The sequence below is a fragment of the Bos javanicus genome, chromosome 25 (assembly GCF_032452875.1).
Source record: "Bos javanicus breed banteng chromosome 25, ARS-OSU_banteng_1.0, whole genome shotgun sequence".
Taxonomy (NCBI): Eukaryota; Metazoa; Chordata; class Mammalia; order Artiodactyla; family Bovidae; genus Bos; species Bos javanicus.
The window spans coordinates 30,041,782-30,068,118 of NC_083892.1; the positions used below are offsets into that span (position 1 = coordinate 30,041,782).

At 47.6% G+C, this 26,337-nt stretch overlaps 1 protein-coding gene across 10 annotated transcripts in view; it reads right to left on the minus strand.

Annotated features, from left to right (window-relative positions):
• Window positions 1-26,337, minus strand: part of AUTS2 (activator of transcription and developmental regulator AUTS2) — a 1,221,294-nt gene that overhangs the window by 324,259 nt on the left and 870,698 nt on the right. Inside the window, exon 1 of one of the 10 annotated variants that reach the window (XM_061402557.1) lies at window positions 14,240-20,713. The exons of the other annotated variants lie outside the window; for them this stretch is intronic. Coding sequence (XP_061258541.1) covers window positions 14,240-14,305 — 66 coding nt within the window. The 5' untranslated portion in view covers window positions 14,306-20,713. Of the gene's footprint in view, window positions 1-14,239; window positions 20,714-26,337 lie in introns of those variants that run through there. 10 annotated transcript variants of the gene reach the window in all.

Genomic DNA, 26,337 nt, shown 5'->3' on the forward strand with positions numbered 1-26,337 from the left:
TTCCCTGGTGGCTCAGATGGTAAAGAATTTGCCTGCAATGTGGAAAACCTGGCTTTAGTCACTGGGTTGGGAAGATCCCCTGGAGAAGGGAATGGCTACCCACTTGAGTATTCTTGCCTGGAGAATTCCAAGGACAGAGGAGCCTGGCGGGCTACAGTCAATGGGATTAGAAATAGTGGGACAAGACTGAGTGATTAACACACACACACCTATATGGAGCCATATTATTAGTTGACTTTTCATGTGCTTTTGTCATCTCCTCTTTATTCTCCTTTGGCTATACATTCCTCAAGGGTAGAGAGCTTCATTCACACTTCCTGGGCCCCTTGGGAGGATTCAGCACAGTGATCTACCCACCAGTAGCCTCTTTCTTTTCAAATGGACTTAGCAGAAATGCTAAGCACTGTGTGTGAGGCACAGTGGGGAGAATTAACAAAGTTGTAAATGAGTAAGTGCTGCAGGGGAAAGAAGTAGAAGATGTGGTCCCAGCCATTTAGGTCCTTAGACAGAGCTTGGAACACCAGTGTGAAAAGCACCAACTAGAAATAAAAGAAGTCGGTGTTATGAAGGAATAAAAAAAGGATGTAGAGAAATGCTATGATTTAATAAAGACAGGAGAGATCATTCCTCCTAGGGGCACGTCACTGGGGAGGCAGAACCTGAGCTGAGCGTGAAGGATAGAAAAGACTGGATCCAATCCTACATGCCCAATGGAGGTCTGTCTAGTCAAAGCTATAGTTTTCCAGTAGTCATATACGGATGTGAGAGTTAGACCATCAAGAAGGCTGAATGCTGAAGAACTGATGGTTTCAAACTGTGGTGCTGGAGAAGACTCTTTAAGAGTCCCTTGGAAAGCAAGGAGATCAAACCAGTCAATCCTAAAGGAAATCAACCTTGAATGTTCACTGGAAGGACTGATGCTGAAGCTGAAGCTGAAGCTCCAATACTTTGGCTACCTGCTGCGAATAAATGACTTATTGGAAAAGACCCTGATGCTGGGGAAGGCTGAGGGCAGGAGGAGAAGGGGACGACAGAAGATCAGATGGTTGGATGGCATCACTGACTCAATGGATAGGAGTTTAAGCAAGCTTGGGAGTTGGTGATAGACAGGGAAGCCTGGTGTGCTGCAGTTCATAGGGTTTGCAAAGAGTCAGAGGCAACTTAGCAACCGAACAAAAAACCACTGGAGCACATGTATTAATCTTAAACCAGTTCCCCTCCTCCACAGCTGAAGAGCGTGCACTCTAGGGATAGGTAAGGTTTGTCTGCCTCCGAGAAAAACCTGGTAACTCGCTATCTGGCCAAGGGGCAGCAGACAGTGTGTGCAGGAGGCCCTCCAGATACCACACTCCACACATGCGTGGCCTCTGGATGGAGATTCTAGGGGCTCAGGCCTGCCGCTTACATCTTCAGAAAGAGAACAACAAACAGACAAAAAAGCAGGTAGAGAGATCACTGCCCTCTGGGGTAACCTGATTCAAAGAAGTGACAGGCTCCATTTCAGTGGAGATGGAGACAGGCCCCCAGATCTCCCTGAGGGACTTGGCGCCAGACCTGGACTGAGGGAAAGGAAAACATCTTGTTTCCTGATCAACAGCTTCTGCCATAAAGTGCTTTAAGATCTATTTCCTGGTTCCCCACATGCGTCCCAATTAAATGGGTTTTCCTGCACGAGTTCTGACATCTCTGGGGACGTCATTGACTGAGAGGCCGTAGCTACAGGCAATAAAATCAAGATCATGAACAAGGGCTTAAACCTGACTGCCCACCATGAACCGTGCCTCCTCTAAACATGATGAATAAGTGAGGTAAACAGAAGGGAGTTTTCCATGACACATGGGTGGTTATACTTACACACCCCTTATCACAGAAGGAACTATAGAGCCTTTCTAACCCACACTTTTGACGGATGTGTAGTGGGCCCTAAATGTTGAAAGGATGTTTAGGGGCCGTTATTCTAAGTCAAAGAGAAAGAAAACTTCTGTCTTCTCTGAGAGACTTTGGGGTCTGCCCTGGGAAGCAACAGGATGCGACCAAGGGACTCCCAGGAGGCCAGGCTTCCAAGTGGTAGCTGCTGTGAGGCCAGAACACCAAAGGCGGAGGCCGCCCCATCGGGGCCCCACAATGAAAGGGAGTAAACTGTATCTCCTGTGTCAGATTTCCTAATCACGTTAGCCTCTGTGAGAATTCTTTAGCTCACAGCCTTTGGATCAGTCTTATTTCAAGGCTCCAGCCTGTTTGCTGGGGCACTAGTGGTAATTAAAGGAGCTTTTGATGCCAGAGTGCCAAGGGGTCTGGAGGGTCCCCTGAACCCAGTTTGGAATGTGGCTGCTGACTCCCAAGGGGTTGTCAGGGCCAAGGTGAATCTATGGGCAAAAGTGTCTGCACTTGAAGGCTGAGCTGCTTTTTAACATATGGACATCTTCCTCCTCTCGCCCTACCAGGAAAAGCAGTATGATTCTATCAGGGAAGCCAGCAAATTTCCTTGAAATATGGGAGCTGGTAACACAGGGGCCCTCAGCCTTGAGAAACATGACTGTGCTTGATACATTAGACACAGGACGGCCGATGAGCTAGAATCGGGTTTGTCCCAGCAAATTTCACGCTTTGACTTTTGTGGAAAGAAGATATTCACCTAAAAATAAAAAAAGCATCACTTGAAGGGCTGCCCTCCTGAGGAAGTAAAAAAATTACACCTCTGGGCTCTGAGAATGCCCTGGGAGGAAAGGGTGAGAGTGTTCTGTGTGGACCTGTGACATAGAAGGCACCTGGAGACCCAACCTCCCCGCAGGAGGTAAGAAGCTTGGACATATTCTCTCCAGCCACTCGGGGTCACGCCATTGCGTTAAAACCTAAAAAAAGCATCACCTTATCGTGATGCCCTTGGTTTCGTGCTCTCAAAGCCAGAATCAGGCCGAAATCGGCAGCCAGACCGACTTCCAGAGGCCATGGAAACTGACAGGGCTGGTATTTTGCAGTGACCTGCTGAGGAATGACTGCTCATAAACAGAAAGGGGATTTGCTAACTATGCAGGTTTGCTGCCAGGCCATTATGGCTTATTTAAAACAGGCCAACGTGGACTCTGGTTATACGCTGAAATTCATAAAGCTTTTGAACATGTTATGTCCATCTTATAAAATTGGAACGTCTGTGTACAGTATATTTTAAAGACTTTCAGATATTAAGCGTTTCACACAGGCTGTGAAAAATGTTGGCCTCCCATCCCCCTCCCCTGTTCCCGTCTTCCCCATCTCAGCATCAGATGTTATTTGGGGATAATGAAAACCAGAGAAGTCTTCGCCTGAATAACTAGGTTGTCTAACTGCATTACGGGAAAATGAAAGATCAGACTGTGATTGCAAAGGGCCAACTTAACAGCTACAGGGCCTTGGGAAGGACATACATCTTGTAACCAGCCGAGTTTACTGATGTAGACCCTTGATACCTCAGTCAGTGCCATGGCTCTGGTGAGAGAAATTTAATTTCTCTCCACTGAGCTCTGCAAGGATGGGATTCAACTGGAGGGGTTAAACTTAACATGAAACAAGGATCTGAGGTATTTTTGGTGACGTCTAATCCAATCAGAGATGACAGAGGGGGTAAGAACAGGAGCTGGCCAGACCTCAGAAACTAATGTCTTTCTCCGAATACCGTCTGTTTCTACTTACAGATATATTACCCTAAAAATGCAGACTGGTGTGTTGAAATCTTGATTATGGATGGTGAGTTTCCCAAAACGTTTTAAACAAAGCTTGCCTCATTGTAGCTAACAAATACGTTTTTAGTGGCTGGTAATTATTTTAAAGAATGTTTTGGAACACTTGCAGATAAAATATCCTCCAATCCGTCACACACACACACACACACACACACACACACACAGTCGGCTTCCCCACGTTCAACCATGAGCAGGGACTGGTGAGACCCGTGGCAGGAGACAGCTCCTCTAATGTCCCTTTATAAGACTGTACGGTTACTCCCCCAAATCAAACCCCAAACCAAAAAAAAAAAAAAAAAAACCAGAGCAAAAACCCAAAGCCAAAATCTCACAAACAACTTTGCTCTCACCCCACACTGGTCCTGCCCTTCCTCATTCCACTGTAACCCACTGGTCTTCTTGCTGCTATTCCTTAAACACACGCTCCTACCTGGGGCCCTGCATTTCCTTCACCGTTGGTCTGGGATGCTGCCAACACACGCAGCCCCACCTTGCCCACCTCAAACCCTATATATCCCTGTCTCATTTCCTTCAGACCTTTGCCCAAATGTCACCTTCTTGTGAGGCCTTCCTTGACCGTATCATATCCCTTCCTCCTCTTGTTTCCCTGCTGTTTTTTTCTCTATTATAACACAATCATCCGATTTACTAGTCTGTATATTTATGTGTTTTTGTCAGTCTCTCCCCACTATCAGCTCTAGTGTTTGTAACAATGCCTGACACATAGGAGGCATGTAAAAAGTATTTGTTAAACGAATGAAGTTGGGGAGGCAAATTCAGTAATTTGAGGACATGTGAACACAAAGCTGACAATTTTCTTCCGTATGTGAGAGCCTCAATGTATGAAAGAACGACACACCTGCTCCTTTAACATTTTCAGGATCCTCAGACAAAAACCAAAGTCCTTAGTCTGATTCCCGCCATATATCTCCCTCCCTTTCTCCCCATCCCACCCCCAGCCAGTTCTAGATGCCCTTTTTTCTTTCTGTTTAAAGATCAGTACTAGCAAAGTCATAAGAAAAACCTGCGTGAAAGAAAAGTCCATGTTTTGTTGATTATAGCCATAAACTCTAGAAACAGTATATCCGACGAGGGACTTACTCAAATACCATTTGAATTGGAACCTCTTTCTTCAAGAATCCTTCTTTCAACAGCCTTTGTGCAGTGAAATAGACATATCCAGTGGGCTGCTGGGTTAATTACAGCTCTGCATAACTCTAACTGTCCCAGGGGGAAGAGCTAGCCTCGCTTCGCCTGTTTAAAGGTGTCACTTGCTTGACTTCCTTCTTGATCTCCTTATATTATTTCCAGCCTGCCCTTCCCCAGGAATGATTCCTGTAAAGATATCCAGGAAATTCACAGGCTGAAAACACATTGCCGGGGGTCAGATCCCCACAGCTTTTATGTCTGACACAGACTACTATACAATGCCGTTTGTTACTGGTTTGGCTGGAGGGTAAGAGAAATGGGTGGGGGGGGCAGGGGGAGAACCAAACCAATGTGGCTGCCCTCTTCGGGGCCAGAGGTAAAGACCACATCCACAACCCTTGGGTGTCCCCTTCTCTGCTTTTTCTTATCCTCGTGATTCTTTCCCTTCCTACCTCCTGTATTCAGACACTGCACTGTGTCTACTTACTGACTTAAATCTCTACATAATTATATTTAAAGCTTGTCCAGTCTCAGGTAATATACCCCCAATCCTGTGTTGACCAGATATGTTGAGACAGTGTTGACTATATATTTTATACATAGACCAGATATCTGCTGCAGTAATAGCCACCATGGTCAAGTTTAATCTCCTCCACCAAGGAGATCTTCAGGCCAGTGACCAACTTGACCATGAATCTTTCATGACATTGAATGTTCCCTCTTCCTTTTGCCATGTCTCCTGGGTTTGAGTTTCAACAGCAGAGTCTAGATGACCAAATATCGCAGCTGGTCCTCTGATGTTCCTCTTTCTCTGCTGGGAGGCTTACAGTCTAGACACTGCTAGGTGGGGCTGGTAATGGCCACCTCAATATGAGGCTGAGGTCATAAGGAAGCTTTGCTGACCATTAACTAGGTCCTCATCCTAACTTCAGAGATGGAGGAGGGTGAGGGGGGCATGGGAATAAAAAACATTCCCCACTGGCCACTTTAACGACAACACTTAGTATTGTTAGCTTTTCCCTCAGGCAAACACGCTCTTGCCAAGATTATGATAAGTCTTCACTAAAATTTCCAGGTCATTTTTCCATCTGCTCTTGCTAAGCCATATGTGTCTCATGCTGTCCTTGAAGGGCCAGCCTCTCACACTATCCTATGGTGACTCTTCAAAAAACACAAATCAGATTAAACCACGTGCATGGTTCAAAGACCTTCCAGGGAGTCCCTTCTCCCTCATAGAATATCTGAAACCCTTCAAGCCTCAGAATCTGTCTTCATCTACGGCATGTGTTAGATACAGTCTCAGTCTTTTAATCTGAAGATGCAAAGTTTACTTTCTGCTGTTGACATTCCAGCAAACAACTTTTATTTTTTTTTGTGTGGTGGTAGTGAGGGAGCAGGGCAGAATTAGACCTTGCTTCTTCTAACCACTAAAAGATGAAATGCTGATTATATCAGTTCAGAATCTATCAGAAGGTTTGGCTTTAGACAACAGTCCTGCCAGCAGTGGGGGTTAAGGACGGCCTCACGCTTTCAAGTGAAGCCTCGTAGGGGCCAGTCCAGCTCATTTACTTAGTAGTGATAATTTGGTCACTTATTTAATCTCCCTGGGGCTCAGGTTCCTTGCGTTTCAAATGGGGATGATGAAAGCACCCACTTCACAGTGTCGTATAAGGTTTAAATCACATAATAATGAAAAAATATTTAAAAAATCAAATATAGTGCCTGACATAATAGAAATATTCAATAAGTAAAGTATTAAAAGAAATGTTAAATGTACACCTTTGATACAGGATCTTTTTCTCTCCCAAATGATCCTCACCTAAATGTAACTTTCTGCAACTATCAGGTCAGATTCCCATCCTAGGTCTCACTCCATTAGGTCTCAGTCCTACTCTATCCACCAAGTCATACTTAGCTAGAGAAATATAGAGGCTTTGTGGAGGCTGAAGACTAAATACCTACCAGGGGTGCTTTGTAAGAAAAAGGACACAAAGTTATGAATGTAAGATTATGTATTCATCCTGGCGAGTGAAAAGGCCCTGGTTTGAGGCCTGCACTCCACAGCTTCCTGGTAAACTCACCTCTGTGTACCCCACTTTCATGTAGGGTGGGTGGAGAGCTCAGAGGCTGAGGGAAGGCAGACTTTTATCTCCATCACTCTGGAGTCTCAATTTCCTTATCTTTAAAATGAAGCTAGGGCTTCCCAGGTGGTGTAGTCATAAAGGAGCCACCTGCCAATGCAAGAGATGCGAGTTTGATCCCTGGGTCAGGAACATCTCCTGGAGTAGGAAATGGCAAACCGCTTCAGTATTCTTGCCTGGAGAATCCCATGGGCAGAGGAGCCTGGCAGGCTATAGTCCATGGGGTTCCAAAGAGTCGGACACAACTGAGAGAGCACACACAAAATGAAGCTAAGAAAAACTCATTCAAGTCCCCACAGCCAATGGAGGAAGTAGATAACTGGTTCCCACTATCTCCCACCAGTTGCCAAATTTTGCTTATTTGAGATCCAGAATGAACTGAATCCCTTTTCTTCTCTCAACCCCCATAGCTGCCTACTTGGAATCACCACCATCTCCCACCTGGACCTTAGGGAGTCTCCTAACTTCTGCATCTGCTCTGCCTCCCAGAGTCCACTGTCTACACAGCAGCCATAGTCAGCTTGTTGAAGGACAAATCTGATCTTTTCTGTCTCATTTTCAAATGCTACCATGACTTCCAACTGATCTTTTCAAAGTCAGTTTAATGTCATTGTCTCCCACTAATTTTTAAAATCAATACGTCTTGAGGCCTTCCCTGGTGGTCCAGTGGTCAAGACGCCATGTGGAGGGCACGGGTTCAATCCCTGGTTGCGAAACTATCATGTGGTGTGGCGTCGCCAAATTAAAACATAAATAAATAAAAATAATATCAATACATCTTATTTAATAGATATCTAGGTATTGAACTGTGAAAAGAAATTACTCATTTTAATTCATAGGTACATAAAATAGCGACAAAATTAATCATGTATTTGTCCACAAAGAAATCTTAGCCAGTGCAAAACAGTAGTGATATTTAAAGGTTGTATTTCACACTAAATTTTAAGGGAGGGACCATGCCCATTTTACTTGTGGCTGTGTTTCTGGAGCATACTTTATGACCTAGCACACAGTAGGTTTTGATCGGCATGTGTCAATGGAAAGAATAAATGACTGTACAAATAACAGCTACGACTGAGTAGTGAAGCTGCTTTTCATATATAAGATACTGAATTTGACGATTACAATGTTCGGAACCCTAACATGTTGACAGGCGAGACTGTAAGTGCTACATAATTAACATCGTCATCTCACATTAATCACTGGGCACCAAAAACGTCTTCCTCCCCTTGATATAAGAACTTCTCCCATAGCAGCTGGTGCCATGGTTTATCCAGGAGGGCTTCATTTTGCTCAGCATCCCTGCGGAACCTCACTTTCCCAGAAAGGATGAGTTCCATTGCCGGTTAACAGCCTAAAGCTAGTGCCAGTCAAGAAACCCAAATTCCACTTTTTTTTTTTTTTGTCACCAAACACACAGAGTCAGTTACCTGTTTCCTCCATTCTTTTCCAGGTTTGAAAGACAGAATGAGCACACTGCTGGCACTGTCTACCTCCTTCCTCCCTCTTGTCCAAGGCCGGTCTTTGCTGTGCTGCCCTGACGTCTGCCTTCAACCCCCAGTCTGTCTTCTCCACAAGCAGCCTTCTTAAAACTCCTCCTCCCACCTCCTTGTACCAGGATGTGCAGATGTCTAATTGTGGCTCACCTGGCTCCTTCAGGTTGACCAGCACACCCGCTCAGCCCTCCGCTAAGCTCTGCCCCTCTGTGAACAGTCTCGGTGGTGAACCTGATCACTTCCCTGGTTTACAGCAACACGGAGCAGAGTGCTCCAGGATGTGATGGCCGAGTGTCCGCTGCAGGTGGGCCCTCTATCCCCCATAGCTCCTTCCTTGTCACAGCACAGTCCACTGGTGCTTCCAAGTAAATTACCACAAATTATCATCAACCCAGTGGCTCAAAGAGGCCAGGTGATAAAGCACTGAGAAGGCAAAGAAGATCTGAAGAACTCTACCTCTTCTGACTTGTCTCTGGCTTCTTTCAGCCAATGTGAAGGTATTTTCCACACCCCGTTGCCCATCATGGGCTATCTGTACTTGCAGCCTGCACTCTCAGTGGGAAAGAAGTTTTGTCCCCAAGTGACAGGTTTCAGGCAGTTGTCAGCAGCCTGGAGAGGCAGGCACCCTTGGGATACAGTCGTTCCCGATGCCCCCAAATCACGTCACTACAAACGTCACCAAGGAACAGGACCATCCTACGGATGCTTTCTCATCAGTAGGGAAAGGCATAAGAACATAAAAGGCTTTTTTTTCTTGTTGTCTTTTTTCATCTCAAAGACCAAGGACCAAACTGGGGTTGGGCACAAGAAAGTGGCTGAAGAAAGCCTCATTCAATCTCTAAAAGTCAGCAGAAATAGGCTGAGTGGTAAATTTTCTTGATTTTTCCTGTTTTTTTTTTTTTTAATGGGAAGCAAAATAAGCTAAGGGGTTTCCCTGATGATTCAGTGGTAAAGAATCCACCTGCCAATGCAGGAGACTTGGGTTTGATTCCTGGGTCAGGAAGATCCCTTGGAGGGGGGCATGGAACCCACCACGCTATTCTTGCCTGGGAAATCCCATGGACCAGAGCCTGGAGGGCTACAGTCCATGGGGTCACAAAAGAGTCAGACATGACTTAGTGCCTAAAAGCAACAGAAGAAGCTAAGAATGCCATAAATGAAAAGAAAGCTGTAGGAGGGAGGGAGGCAGAAGAAGATAGTGAAAATGAAGAAGACAAGATGCCCAAGTGCTGAAATGCGGTAAAGGGACCTTCCCCTGTCCTGGGAAACAGCCTACAGACAGGAAGAAATGTCAGGGTGACCTCAATGCAAATTCTTCCCCTTGGCATTCAAGAAGTATATTAACCTAGACCTGCTTAATCTGGCCAACCTCATATTCCAGTTACCCAGAAGCTCACTCCTTTCCTCCAAAACTGTGCTGTTTACCCTTCCTCCTGCTGGGAGTATTTTTCCCGAGCACCTTCCAAGATCAACTTATCCTTTAACCACCATTCTTCGTCACTGCCTCTCATCAGCTCTCTTGAGTCCACTGGAGGCTTACAACATTGGGTAATGAGAGCCTCCAGCAGACCAACTGATGGGCTGCCGTCTGTGGGGTCACACAGAGTTGGACACGACTGAAGGGACTTAGCAGCAGCAGCAGCAGCAGACTAACTGTGCTTGCTGTGAAACACTGGGCAAGTTATCTGAACTTCCTGTGACTCAGTGACCTTCCTTTCAAATGGGAATTACAAAAAACGAAGCCTACTGCACTGTGTCATTGCAGAGATTAAGGGAGTTGATCCATGCGAACTGCATACAGTGCTTGTCCTACAAATGTCACTCCTCCATTCTGTTCATCACACAGTATAGCTCCTATGTTGTATGATCTGTTGTATGAGCTCCTACGATCTGTATAGCAGATCATACAGCATCTGCTCCCATGTTATTCTGAACCACTCTACAATGGATTCAAATATGTCCTCAACCAGCCTGGAAGTTCTTCGAGGATACATGTCATGCCTAAAACCTACCTGAAATACCTCAAAGCGATAGGGGTTCAAAGACTCCCAGAAAAGCAACATTTCTGAGTATCCACTGTAAGTTAAGCACTGCAGTAGATGCTGCAGAAACAAGACGGAAGAGGTGGTGAGGCACTCACTTGGTGGGGGCTATATGAGCAGACACATCTTTTCTAAATCAACAGCTGCCTCCCCTCTTTCTTGTGTATGTGTGTGCATGCTCAGTCGTGTCTGACTCTATGCGACCCCATGGACTGTAGCCAGGCTCCTCTGTCCATGGATCTTCCAGGCAAGAATACGGGAGTGGGTTGCCATTTCCTCCTCCAGGGGATCTTCCTGACCCCCATCTTCTATGCCTCCTACATTGATCGGCAGATTCTTTACCATTGAGTCACCTGGGAAGATCCCAGGCTTTCTTGTGACTGCTCCCAAATCCTTCAGGAGGAGGCTGGTGGCATGCCTGCATTTGTACTGAGCAGAGCTACAATTTGTTGAACATTTTGTTTTGATTAAAAATTAATAGCTGCTTTTGACCCATATGGATTAATTTCACTTTCTCTAAGTATCTCCTTAATTGACAAACTACCATTAGGTGAAAGAACCAATTAAACCAGCACACAACTGCCTCCCTCCCTTCCTCTGCCAGTCTTCATCCCCCGTCCTCCCTCTCCATGTTGTCCTGCCCGCGTGTTTTAATAGACTATTTCCATACCAGCACAACGAGATTAATTACTCAGTGAACACACGAGAACAAAGGTGGGAGGGGTGCTGGATGTGGATGCAAGGCCACCCTGAATCTGCTAAAGGGCAATGACAGGAGGCTTGAAGACAAGAGATTCACTTTCAGGTGCTCAGAAGACTGACACGTGCACTTCTTGTCAATTAATGGGCCTTCCGAGCTTATCAGCCATCAGAAGCTGTTCAATGTGCTACTTTATCATAGTTTGGCAAAAATCCTCAATAAACTCCCGGAAAGTGCTGACAAGGTTATTCTAATAACCAGCTGGACAAAGTCCATCCACTGTTCATTGCAACATGCGCTCTGCAGCCGTAGCAAGGGGGTGTGAAACCTCCTCTTGTGCTGAAGGGAGGCTCTGGCGGGAAGACTGAACTGGAACAAAGTGCTGTGACCAGGTCCCCTAGGATAAACACTCTGCCCTCTGCTGGGGTTTTCTCCAGGCTTCTAGATCTTTCTGGGTGAACGTTTCTCTCCCCTTGCTTCCTAAGACTCTGCCAAAGTGAGGGAATAGGAACACTGTGTCTTTATTGGGCCTAGAGAGTTTGAAGAAACCTCCACTAGGGACAGATCCAAAAGGACTCTCTGCCCTGAAACAGGAGATGTTTATACCTAAACCCGTCTTTCATGTGGAGAACTACAGACTTCACAGCTTTCCAGCGGGAGAGTCTGAAACCAGCCAAACTTGTCAATTAAGTCTTGGAGTAGGCAGGTGGAGAAGAAAGTGACTGATGACTGATTTTGTTTCCCTCAGTCATTTTTTTTTTTAATGGCACAATCCAACAATGACTAACTCACATTCACATTCATTTAAAAAATGTACACTGACCCCAGTGATGGCACACAGAAACACAGGAAACTGCATTTTTAAAAAATAGGAAAGGACTTTGAGAAATGATTGACTCAATTTCTCCTACATCTTATTATGACAAATTTCAAATTCAGAAAAGTAGAAAGAACCTTACAGTGAACACTTAAACACATCCAAAATAATATTCTACTGCTAATGTTTCATTATATTTATTTTATTATGTAACCTATCCCGTCTAGCCAGCCTCTTATTTATTTATCATTCCAACTTCTTTTTAATTGCTTAAAAAAAAACACCTTAAAAAAAAAGCTATTTGAAGCACACTTTTCTGAGAAAGACAAATCTATGAAATGAATAAAAATGAAGCTATTCTGTTGCCATATGATTTAGCAATTCCACTCCTGGGCATATATCTGGAGAAAACCATAATGTGAAGAGATACATTTACCTCAGTGTTCTTTGAGCAAACTCTGGGAGATAGTGAAGGGCAGAAGAACCTGGTGTGCTGCAGTCTATGGGGTCGCCAAGAGTTGGATATGACTTAGCAACTCAAGAACAACACCACCCCAAAGTTCACAGCAGCACTGTTTTCAACAGCCAAGATATGCAAGCAACCTAAATATCTATCAGCAGATACACTACTGTATGTAAAAACGATAATAAGGTCCTACTGTATAGCACAGGGAACTATATTCAGTATCTTGCAATGATGGATATATATATATATATATATATATATATATGGTGTAGTTGCTAAGTCGAGTCCGACTCTTGTGACACCATAGACTATATACAGCCCGCCAGACTCCTCTGTCCATGGGATTTCCCAGGCAAGAATACTGCAGTGGGTAGCTGATCCCCTCTCCAGGGGATCTTCCCCACCCAGGGATCAAACCCGGGTCTCCCACATTGCAGGTGGATTCATTACCAGATGAGCCACCAGGAAAACCCCTTATATATATATGTGTGTGTGTGTGTGTGTGTGTGTATGTATATATATAAAAGGGGCTTTCCTGGTGGCTCAGCTGGTGAAGAATCCGCCTGCAATGCAGGAGACCTGCATTTGATCACCGAGTGGGGAAGATCCCCTGGAGAAGGGAATGGCTAGTAGTCTGGCCAGGAGAATTCCATGGACTGTAGAGTTTATGGGGTGGCAAAGAGACTGAGCAACTTTCAGTATGTGTGTGTGTAAAACTGACAGCTATATACCAAAAACTAACACAACCCTGTAAATCAACTATACTTCAATAAAAAATAAAATAAATTTTAAAGAAAAGCAAGGATCGTGACCTCTTAAAAAAAAAAAAAAAAAGCCAAGCTACTATGCTTAAAGCAGGGTCAGGCCCCTGATATCCTGACAACCCATGCCCACTCCCATCTGCTCCTTGGACTCCAGGGAGGACTGAGTAAAATCACCGATAACTCCTCTGAGACCCAAGAAAGGTGTGACCTTATCTGACCACCCCCTTGCTTTGTGTCCTTGGGTCAGTGATCACATTACATTTCAACGCTCTTAGTTGTAAAGAGGAGATAATGATTATAAAAACATGGTAAAATGAGCAGCAAATTCCTGGCACATAGTAAGTAAATGCTCTGCAAACTACAGTGGCTCCTACAATCATTATTAGTATTATTAATGTTATCATGACCACCACAACATCCCGGAGAGAATGAAAAACAGCCTCAAACAGGATGAGCAGGAAAGAGGAGCATGGTGGGAGCCTGGGGCAGGGGTGCAGACAATTCCACCTCAGAGCACATACTCAGCCTGGAATGATTTAGTCAAGTTCACAGCAGGATGTCACTGAGAAGGATCTCTGTGTCCTCTGCGTCCCAAAGGGTTATTTTAAAGATGAAAAGGGACAGTAATTATAAACATTCTGGAAGCAAATTTCTGCAGCAATTCGGGTGTTCCTATTGTTATTATTAGCAATGTCATTCCAGAAACTGAGGAGTCATACAACCCCCGAGCTACCTAAGAACAAGGCTCCCCTCTTCCTGCCTTTACACAAAGCAGCCAGGATGACTCTTCCGACCGTCATCTACTGCCATCTTCCCCCAAAGAGAAGCCCGCCATCTGGTTTCTCCACCAAACCAAAGCAAATCTCTAAACTCATCCAGCGGGCTTCCAGGGGCCTTTCTGCCCTGACACCAAACACCTTCCGAGATCGATCAGTCACCACTTACCCGCTTTGTTTCCCAAGCGTGAGGTTCACTAGCTGCCGGGTGCACCCGTCTCTCCATTTCTCCCATGCTTGCTGGATCATTCTAGAGCCTGTGCCTTGGCGGAGCAGAGAAATGCAGGACTGGTCGGGCACTAGGGAGGCCTGGAGCCGGTGTCCCTCCACGTCTGCCCACACCATAAGACTGCGGCGTGGCCACGCTGAGCTCACTTACACACAAGGAAATGGGGCAGAGACAAACCGCCACACTTGGGCTTCCAGCGAGTAAGCGCTTCTGACTGTGCTTCAGAAAAAGCCATGGTGGCCTCCCTGCTCAGGCTGGTATGTCTCAGGCTACGGTTCTGCTGCCACTGCTTCCAGGAAGCCCTCCTCACTTCTCCAATCCCTCCGTGGACCTCCTGGAGCACAGCACAGATGTCTGGGGAGCTTGAGAGAAGATTGGGCAACACAGGAAATGGGTGGGTTTTCAGAGCTGGGCAGCCCTGCCTCTACTCCTGATTTTGAGTCTGACTGGTCAGGGGTCAATTTCCTCATGTGCACCCCACGCATCTGATCTAACAAGCTAACCCCTGCAGGCTTGCGGACTATCTGCTCCTTGGGGTGGAGGAGGAGGTGCCTGTTAAGTGTTGGTCTCTCCCCCCGCACCCCTTCCTTCAGAGTTTTTAATCTACCTCTCCTAAAGACTCGACTCACGGTCATGAAAGAGCGAGGGCACACTGAGGGCAGGGCCCGGCGGTGCCACAGGGACCAGGAGAGCCTCCGCCTCAGGTTGGCCCTGCTGTCTTCAGCGGACCCCTCGTCTTACTGAACCCCAGTGCGGCCCCTCCCCACAGACCCAGAGGGAGCTCCCAGGTCCACGTTCCCGTACCTGGCCCATCACCTGTGAGCTGTGGAGGAGCCTGGGGCGCGGCGTTTTTGCAGATAATGAAGTCCAGGTGATTAGACTCTGTGTGGTGCAAAGCAAACAGTGCCTTGTCTGTGCTCAGGTTCAGGTTACCCAGTGGGACGGCGCCCAGAAAGTAACTGAGAACACCGGTGAAAATGCCTTCTCTGTGCACAGCCCTGCTGGGGTTTTCAAAGAGCTGGGGCTTGTTCTGAGGCTGGATTCACACAGCTTCGCTACTGTCCTGGTGACCTAGGTACACGAATGTCCCCTCGCAGGCTGGGAGCTCTGCAGAGACATAACGCACAGTTTGCACGGCGGTCTCCCTGCTCCGCGACCTCAATGCCCTCCATCTCTCCTGGATCGCCCAACAGCAGGGAGCTACCCTGCACCTCAATTTCATGAAGGATTAGCAGCCATCATTCTCCCATCACTAATGGTCATGCAGGGACAAAACTGTCCTCTCAAAATCTCAGAAGGGAAAGGGGGAAAAAAGCCACATGACTGATGACTTAAAACGTGGGATTTGTCACATAAGTTTATACACAAGGGTAGGAGAATGGCATTTGTCCTTCTTCCCGTTTAGGTTTAAATGGAAGCCAGTCTTAACTCCCCCTCCTCGGGGGAGACCACACCATCCAGCTGACAAAGAGAGCTCCTAGTCACCCAAAGTGTGGACAGTCAGCTGTCCACATCAAGCCCGTGTTGGGGGCGACTGAAGAGCAACAGGCAGGCACACCTGCCCGGGTCTCCCCCTACGTGCATCAGGGCAGCCGCCCCAGATCTCTAAAATGTCCTCTGTGCAGAGAGGAACAGCGCTGAGCTTCCTTCCGTCAGTGGGTCACACCAGTCAGATGCAGGCGCATTGTCAGGAAGCTGTACAACTGGTTCTGGGGGACACCGTGGAGCAGGAAAACCCAGCACCATCCAGCAAGGTGGTGGCTTGCTCATCACTGGGTTTATTTCTATGGTATAGTCCCCTAGAACAAATTCCTGAAAAGGAGCAAAGAAGTAAATTTCCACCAACTGCCTGGCCACCTCAAGAAAGCCCGAGGAGGGAGGTGGATAGACACCTCCCCTTCCTTTCACCCTAAAAACAACTACTTCCTGTTTAAGGAGCCGAAGAGAAGAGCAATTCACCTACTCACAAAGGCCGGCCACTTGGCAGCCCGCCAAGAATCTAAGAGAAACCTTGAATTTCGAAAACATAATAGACAAGGGAGTCAGCTTAAGAAAAGATTTCATCTATCATCTGACAAGAGGCTGGGGTCATGGAGGAGGGTATTCTTCATCCTGGAGAGAGACCATGCTAAAAATCTCAAAAATGTACAGAAGGAGTGGGGGCCTGTGGTGGGGGGTGGGCTAAGAAGACATTCTTAGCGTGGAATAGAGGTTGCTGTTTCAAGGAGGCTTCTCATTTCTTCTGACGTCCTGACACAGACGTGTAATATAGAGGTTCAGCGATGTGGGCAGGTTAAATCACGAGACAGAGGAAATCACCGCACTGCGAACTAAAGGGCTGCTGCGGGCGCCCCGGGCCTGGGTCCCCACAGGAGGGCGGCCCCCGGAAGGGGCAGGGCTCCGGTGAGCCTGGGCTCCAGGGCTTGTGTTCACAGGCAGCGGCCCTCGACAGGACAGTTGAGACGCCCTTCAGACTTGTCTGTGCTCAGTCTTTCCTCGGCTCCTCTCGGTCTCTTGGAAGCGTGAGCAGTGCGGCCTTAGGGCCCTGGGGAACTGAGAGGCCGGCATGGCGAGTCCAGGGGTGCTCCCAGCCGGGCTCTCTGCTCTCCACCGCTTCTTAGACTTGGGATGCAACAAAAAGGGCCGCTCCCACAGAAACACTGATGATTCTGAAAGGCTTTTTAATCATCGAAGAAAGATTAAACAGAGTTCAGGAAAACCTGCGTTGTGCATCTCTAACGGGAATCTGAGTCTGCTGAAATCACGCACCTGCATCTCTGTAAGTGACACACGAGACGGACCAGCCAGCATGTCACCCATCACGGCAGATCTACCCATGGTCAGGTCCACCCACCGCAGGAAAAACTAGGTATCCAGACACCTCTTCCTCACAACAACAGAAGCGATTCTCAGCTCACTGTGTGTTAACTGTTCCAGGATGTGGACCAGGAGGTCAGAGCTGCTTCTGTGTGGTTCTGTGACTGGGCTCCCTGGTCCTGTGCTCAGAGCTGCCCCTCCTCGGGCAGAAAGGCCCACCTCCAAGCCCTGGGGAGCACAGGCTGAGGTGGGGACACAAAGCAAAGAGAAACACTCATTGTCACGACTTCCTGACATTAAGGTGGTAACTACTAAGCTCCACACGTGGACACAACACTTCCTCCCAGTTAAAAAGACGGATCTGTCAGATGCGGAAAACGACCCCTTTTACAGATGAGGACACTGAGGTGCAATCACATGGCTCGGAGGCCAGACCCAGGCCTCCAGCTGTTGCAGTTTGCAGCCCGCGGTGCCCGCTGTAAGCGGACACACGCTGTGTCTTCACCCCAAACAGCTCTGCTCACCCCCTGACCCCACTCCTTTCTGGATGAGTCATTTGAAGAAAACTGAGAATGTTAACAAACAGGCATGACGTAACAGCTGCCCAGGAGCCAACTTCTGCAGCGGCACCTGCCAGGCCTCTTGGGCAGCCTTCTCCTCCAGGGTGGGCTGCAGAGGGACAGGGCTGGGCAGTGGGGCTGCAGGGCTCTAAGCGTATCACACTTCAGGCTCCCAGGGCCCCCAGCCGATGTGTGCGGCTAGGTGAAACCAGGGTCAAAACAGACATCCACGGCAGCTGCAGCCTGGAGGAGAGGTCAAGAGCGTGGTCGAAGCTAAGGCAGAGGGCCGGGCTGTGTGGGTGTCTCCGGCTGCGAGTGTTCCAGGCCTGGGGGTGGAGACCTGCCTCCGGAAGCATCGCTGTCCTGCCCTCCCCGCAGGAGGGGTCTGCCCGACCCCCTTGCCCCTTGGCCGGGCAGCAGTTCCTGCCTCTTTGCCCAGTTCTCCCATCTTCTCTCTGTGGTTTACAAATCCGGCTGCTGCTGGTGTCTCTGAGCACTTTACAGAAAGTGGGCAGTCATTAACGCTCAATGACAATAGAATTTCTCCCAAATTATACATGACACTTGCATTAAAGGCAAACACGTTCATCTGGATAGATGTTATCACAGGGAGTGCCACAAGAATTCACAACGATTTGTCAAGGATAAGAAGTATACTTCCTTTAATTACGAGTTCTCTTTAACCAAAATAAGAGTAAAAGCCTTTAGGAGTGCTTGTTAATTAAAATAACAATTTGGCCATGGGCTATGTAAATCTTTGGTGAGGATGGACTTGGTGGCAAGTGGTTGGTGGGGACACCAAAGCTGAAGCAAGTAAGCCAGGCTGGCTGAGGGCTTCATGGGGAAGTACAGACGTCGCGGTTTTGTTGAAGTGTTCATGACTTGTTCGCGTGTCTTACTCATGCTTTCAACACCCCAGGGAGGCAGGTACCAGGCCAGCTTGAAATCTAAGGCTGCTGGAGTTGAGAGTGTGTGAGGTGAGTAACAAAGCTGTCACCAGACGCAGGTTTTCCTGACCCCAAGCTCATGGTTCTTTCTAGAAATTTGGGTCTCTGCTTGGCTTACTGTGTGTATATCAGAAGCCTTGAGCACCCTTCTGGAAATACAGAAGGTTCCTGCACTCCACCTGGGAACTTTGGGATCAGAGTCCCCAGACTGTCAAATGTTCCGCCCCTTCTCCCCACGCCACCAGGCACAGCAGCAGGGATGACCGTGTGCACAGTCAGGTGGGGACCCTCCCTCCACACATTCCTTTCTGGCCACCTGCCCAGGTGTTACATTTCTTCATCTGCTCTGCAGGCCGCCACCTGGGCTTGAGTTTGATCAGACCAAAGAGCCAGGACTGGCACAGGTGCTAAGAGCACCTCTGCTCCTCCTCTCTGGTCCTTGGCATTACCACCCGCACGTCCAGGACCAAGACCACCAGGGACAGGGTGGCCAGGCCTAACCGCGAGCATGAGTGCAAACCAAGTGCAGGTTCAGGAGCTTGCCCTCTCCCCATGGTCCAGATGTGACGGGAACTTTCTAGTGCCCAGAACGCCCCTGATACTCTCCACTTGCTCCTGGAATTACACTCAGGGACGTAGTGAGAGCAGTGCCAACATCAGCACCAAAGGCAACTTGCCTTCCTAGTCAAAACTTGAAGATAACAAATGACAACAACCAGCGCACAGAACAAGTCTGAGCGTCATGGTGGGCGTGCCTGAGGGAGTGTGGCTCAACAAGGGCTCCAACCCCCTAAACCTGGTGGAAGCTGGGAGGTGCCAGTGGGCTCCACTTAACGCGGATAGCAGTAACACCAACTATCATGTCAGGAAGTCCTGTAAACGCATTTCATCTCTTCACCACAGCCTTGGTAGGGAACCGTTCCACTGAGGGTCTAGAGTGCTCCAGTGACTTCTAAGTCACACCAGCAGTCAGACATGAATTCTAGGCCTTCTGAGTGTCAGCCTTAAGCTCACTTTCCTCATCAGTGGATCCCAGAGATGGGCAGAGAGTTAGAAACTCAACAACTACGGTCATTTACTGTTTGACTGAGCTGAGAAGGTTTAAACAGAGAAATTAAGACGGTGTGAACTTAACAGAACTAGAGGGTAGACACCCATTCAGATTTTGCAATCTGACCACATCAGAAGGTCTGGACACCCACATCCTCTGTGGCTGTCGCTGTTTTGTGCTTACCCAGAAGCTGTTTCTCCCACTCCTCTCTCGCTAACAGAACTCTTAAGGCAGCAGAACGCCCAGGGACCGTCATGCTGAACTGGGGAAATCCAGGCCCTTTTCGCCAGATTCCTGTTTTTGCCTTTGTCCCTGGACTGGATTATTTCAGCCACAGAGACATAAAAGGCCCCTGATCACCTGCTTCCTTCCTGCCTGCCTTCTGTATGTTTTGCAAGGACCCACGAATGCTGCCTTGTAAGAAAAAGGTCTTTACGTGAACCCCAATGTTCATTGCAGCACTATTTACAAGAGCCAGGACATGGAAGCAACCTAGGTGTTCATCGGCAGATGAAGAGATAAGGAATTGTAGTACATATACACAATGGAATATTACTCAGCTTTAAAAAAGAACACATTTGAGTCAGTCTAATGAGGTGGATGAACCTGCAGCCTATTATAGAGAGTGAAGTAAGTCAGAAAAAAAGACAAATATTGTATATTAATGCATATATATGGAATTTAGTAAGATGGTACTGACAATCCTACATGCAGGGCAGCAAAGGAGACACAGAGGTAAAGAATAGAGTTTTGGACTCAGTGGGAGAAGGTGAGGGTAGGATGATTTGAAAGAAGAGCATTGAAACGTGTACCTTACCACATGTAAAATACACAACCAGGGTGAGTTCTGATGCTTGAAGCAGGACACCCAAAGCCAGTGCTCTGGGCCAACCCAGTGGGATGGGGTGGGGAGGGAGGTGGGAGGCGGGGGACGCATGTATACCTGTGGCTGATTCATGCTGATGTATGGCAAAAACCACCACAACACTGGACAGTAATTATCCTCCAATTAAAATAAATTGATTAATTAAAAAAAAAAAGAAGAATAGGTTAAAAGAAAAAAGGTCTTTGCTTACGTGACTCAGTTAAAGACCTCAAGATGCGGAGACTATTGAGGGTGGCCCTAAGTGCCATGTCAAGTGCCCTTATAAGAAGGAGGCAGAGACCAGTTGCACACGAGAGGGGAAAGCCATGTGAAGACAGGAGCGGAGGCTGGAGTGAGGCGGCCACACGCAGAGGCAGGCCAACAGCCACCAGAGGACGGCAGAGGCACAGGGCAGTCTCCTCTACGGCCTCTGGTGGTAGGTACAGCCCTAACGGAGCCTTGATTTTGGCCCAGTGGACACGACATGGAACTTCTAGCCCCTAGAACTGAAAGAGAAGTTCCTGCTGTTTTAAGCCACCAAGTTCGTGGTTTGTTATAGCAGCCACAGGAAACAAATACGCTCTCAAAGCCACTGATAGGCATCCTGTTACTACAACCAAACACAACACATTTCCATCTCTTGGCCACACTCCGAGGACTGACACAGGGGCTGCTCCCTTTCTGACCGTGAGAGAGACTTCTAGAAACCCTCAGACGCTGGCAAGTCTCCCTGATTCCAGTCTCCTCGAGCCTGGTGCTGCCACCTTTCAGAGAGCACAGCTACCATTAAAATCCCCATCGCGTGCCTGGGGCAGCGAGTACGTGCAGCACGTCTGACGCCCACATTCATGGAGCAGCCGCCCTGGCAGGCAGGTTCTGCGGTACCCTCGGCCTGAGAGCACATGGTGCACTGTGAACACACGCGGGGACTGCTGAGGTAGCAGCTCCTCGGCACACATCACACGTGAGGCTCTGAGTTAGCAATAATGTAAACATCCCTTGGACTTCCCTGGGCGTCCAGTGGCTAAGACTCCGAGCTCCCAATGCAGGGGGCCCAGACTCAATCCCTGGTCAGGCAACACGACTCCACATGCTGCAACTAAGACCTGGCACCACCAAAGAAAGAAAGGAAAGACAGAAGGACATCACTTGGAGTTGGGAGTCCAAGACAGGGAGGATGTGGGGAGGGACAGAAGGGCCCCCAAAGTTGGGGAATAGACTTTTAAAAATCCTACTCGTACAATAGGAGCGAATTCAGTGGAAATGTACTTAAAAGCCTTCTCAAAAGCAAACAGATAGAGAGGTGAAATCTTCTTGATTATTAAAGCTGCCTCTGCCATCAGTCTTTGCTTGGGGCCCATTACTTGCTCCTTGGGGTACCTCCTGCTCCTCCAACGGCTTACTGACTTCCTGTTTAAAGTCTGTTCTTCCTGTTGAATCTCTCTCTGCAGGGCCCCTCTTTCCAAATTTCACTGACTGATGACATAGCCAAGATTCATGTCTCTATGATCTGCTTCTTCAGGACTTACTTATTTGAGGTCCCATTTCTTAAGAGATCTGCTTCTGAGGACTAGACAGACTTGTCTGTAAGGGATTCAATGCTAATGTGTGTCAGGGCTTTGTTTTGGTTTTTGGCAGGGATGGCAGGGTTGGGGGAGCAGTGGTAGGGGTAACTGTGTGGAAGAGACTGAAATTCACTGATTATTTATTACAGGCCATTATCATTCTACATGTTTTGTATTCAGATTAAAAAAACAAAACAAAACAAAACACAAAGAACAGCAGCAGCTCAGAGGCATTAAGTAAATTTCTCAAGGTCAAGTCACACAGCCTGTCCTGATGGGACTGGAACCACCCCTACCTTTCCAGGCATCTCCTCCGTCCTTCTACTTTCTGGACCTCAGGCTGCCTGACCTCCACAGGGCCCCTCAGGACCACACCTCTTGGAGATATGGCCTGGCCTGCAGACTACACAGTTCCCACTGTTTATACCACAGGCTAGCTATCATGAAGAGCTCAACCAGTTTAAAAGCACATGTCTTACCATCAGGCAAAGACCAGAGTCTATCTACTGAGGTTAAGAATCACAGATGAGCACTGAAACTGTGGTTGACAGTTTGGTGAGAAACAGGTATTTTGCATAGTCTCAAAATATCTCCCCACAAGATCCTAATTACTCTGAAAGGAAAACAATAGTAACCTTACAGTGAGGAACCTGGTGGGCGTTACTTTAACTGAGTGATCCACGTCGCATCCCCACGACCAGCAGGAAGACATCATGAGCCCCTGATGTGATGCACCGAGAAGGGGCCATCGCACCCAAGATTTTTCCTGCCAAGATGGCATAACCTCAATCTAATCAAAAGAAAACATCAGTGCTCTATAATGACCTAGAGGGGTGGGATGGGTGTGGGGAGGGAGGCCCAAGAGGGAGGAATATATGTGTACATATAGCTGATTCACTTCACTGTACAGCAGAAACTAACATAACATCATCAAGCAATTTTACTCCAATTAAAAAATAGAAAAAAAATCAGACAGACCCAAATCAAAGGATGGATGGCCACAAAATAACCTGTCTGGACTCTTGAAAAATGTCAGTTATGAAAGACAAAGAAACACTGAGCAACTTTCCCAGACAGAAGGAGGCAAAGAAAACTTCTGGCAACTATATGCAGTGTGGGGTCCTAGATGAACCCCAGGACCAGAAAAAGGACACAGTTGGGGAAACAGGTGAACTCTGAATAAAGGTCTGTAGATTTAGCTAACAGTATTATATGAAGGTTAATTTTCTGATTTAAATATCTGTTGTTTTTTAGTTACTCAGTCACGTCTGATTCTTTGTGATCCCAGGGACTGTAGCCCGCCAGGCTCCTCTGTCCATGGGATTCTCCTGGCAAGAATACTTAAGAGGGTTGCCATTTCCTTCCTCAGGGGATCTTCCAAACCCAGGGATCAAAATCGAGTCTCCTGTATTGGCAGGCAGATTCTTTACCAATGAGCCACCATGAAAGCCTTAAGTATCTGTACTCTGGTTTTAAAAGATACAGTATTAGGAGAAGCTGGGTGAAGGGTATATGGGAGCTTCCTAGACTATTTTTTTGTAAGTCTAAAATTATTTCAAAATGAAAAAGTAAAAAAATGAAAATCCCTCAAACCCAAAACCTTTCAGACACCGCTTTCTCAAAGGATCATTTTCATGATAGAATTTAGGTGGCAACTGCTACCTCCGGTGGGCTCTCTGGGGGTCTGCATACCTATCACACAAGCGGTCACTTAGTGGCTGTTTGAAGCTGGTCTTGAAGGTCAAGATGCTCCATGTGCTAGAGTCTGGGGGTCCTGAGCTCAGGAGCCCTCACTCTGTGCTGCTCCCAGGGCCAACCCTACCTTAGCAGTGACCTTCCAGACAATTGGAGAAGTCTGAGGAGCTGGTTTCCAGCTGAGTTTTTAGAGGCTGATGATTTTACTTTAAGAAAAGAGAATGAGGAGAATGGTGGGATACCCAGCTCTCCTCTTTCTACACAGTCTTCTTTCAGATTCTGGGGAGATCGGCGTGAAGGAAGGAAAGGGGTAAAACGGTTCTGCTAGTTGTATCTGGTTCCCTTTCCTTATCTTGAGCCACTGGAAGCAGCCCCCTCCCTCACTTCCTGTCTAAAGCCCTCCTGAGGCAGCCCAAAGCAGATGGCTCCCTGTGCCTGTGTGTGTGGCAGAGGGGGACGGGGGGCGGGGCGGGGGGGCGGGGGTGAGGGCGCTAGTCTTTAAGAGTCCTCCACTTCCACCAGGCCAGGCCAGCCAGACCCTGATGGGTGGCCCCAGGTGGGACTGCTGTGAACCAAGGGTCTTCAAGACTGGCTAACCCTGAGTGTCCTAGGATGGTGAATCAGCCCCTCTCACCTACAGACCAGAGCATGGAAGCTTCTATGATGAGTCTGCTCTGGTTTTCTTTTTTAAATTGGAATATAATTGCTTTACAATATTATGTTAGTTTCTGCTGTACAACAAAGTGAATCAGCTATCTGTATACATATATCACCCCCCTCCTGAGCCTCCTCTCACCTCCCACCCCATCCCACCCCTCTAGGTCATCACTGAGCACCGAGCTGAGCTCCCTGTGCTATATACAGCAGCCTCTCACCAGCTATCTATTCTACCATGGTAGCGTGTATATGTTAGGGCTAGTCTCCCAATTCATCCCACCCTCTCCTTCCCCACGGTGTCCACAAATCTGTTCTCTACATTGGTGTCTCCATTTCTGCCCTGCAAATAGGTAAAAATGGTATTGATGAATCTGTTTTCTCTGGCTTTCTTACAGAAAACTCTGGAATCTGAGCATACAAGTGAGTTGCTTGCTGCTGGGTCCACAGAAGTTAGATGGTAAGTACTGTCACCAGCGATGACGTGGTGTAACTTCTATACTGATGAGAGAAGGCGTGGATGTATTGTCACCAAAGCGTTAGGTTTTGCCTCAGTTCCTCCCTTGTTCCAAGTCCCTCCTTTGTAAAATGAAGACTAAACATTCTTTCCCCAGGGGTGTTGGTTATGAGGTTTAAATGACCTACCGTTTGGTGGTTTAACACATTTGGCACAAAAAAACCAGACAGGTCACACGACAATGTGAATGTACCAAACATTCCTGAAACGTACACTTAAAAATGGCTAAGACAAGAAATTCTGTTACATGTGTTTTGCCATAACAACAACAGAAAAAAGTCATTCAGTATATCATTTAAAAAACCCACACAAACATCAGTTGCTAGGATTAATATACCGTCACTTTGTTCTGAATGGTTACCATCACCACATGTGTTGATTCCTAGATTAGATGCAGACGAACTCCCGGCGCTCTGGCTGGGCTCCCGCTCACTCCCACTGCTCCAACTGTCTCCGAAACCCAGATGGTTCTTGGGCTCCCAGACACCATCCTGCAGTTGGGCTCGCTCCTGCACCATAAATGTGCACAGTCTCTTCAACCCATGCAGCGGAGGTTCCTGCCAGCCACTCCCTGGGCTCACACTCTCTCTCTCCCCTATTATGTACGTATGTGCTCAGTTGCTCAGTCGTGTCCGACTCTTTGCAGCCCCAAGGGCTGTATCCCACCAGGCTCCTCTGTCCATGCAACTTTCCAGGCAAGAACGCTGGAGAGGGTTGCCATTCCCAACCCCAGGGGACTGTCCTAGGGATGGAACTCCATCTCTTGAGTTTGCTGCACTGGCAGGTGGATTCTCTAGTGCCACCTTAGAAGCCCGTATTCCCCCCATTCTCAGCCTCCCATTCATGGTATCATCAATGCCCACCCAGTCAGTCTTACTTGAAACCCGACCCCCACATTCCAGGGGTCACAAAATCATGTCAGTTCCACTTCAGAAATGCCTCCAAAATCTAACTCCTCCCTTTTCCACCACTTTAGTTGAGATCCCAATGGCCTCTCATCCAGCCAGTGATGATGACAACAATCTCTTCGGTCATCATCCTTCTTCCACCTCATCCTTCCACCACTACCAGGATTAATTCTCTTCCAGAAAGTCAAATCTGACGTGTCATTCACCTACACGCATGGTACCCAGTGGGCTCCCATCTGAACCAAGTCTAAGAACTCTGTATCTTGCCCTACAAGGTCTGTTTATATGGAGCTGTTTATATAAACCCACATTTACAGCCACATGTCCCCCCCCATCCCCTACCATGAACCTTGCTCCATTATTAGTGTTTCTCCATACACTAAGATTGTCACATCTCTTCATTTTTTGAAAGTAATATCCCCATTTGCCTATTACCTGCAGGACTCTTGCTGCCTAGCA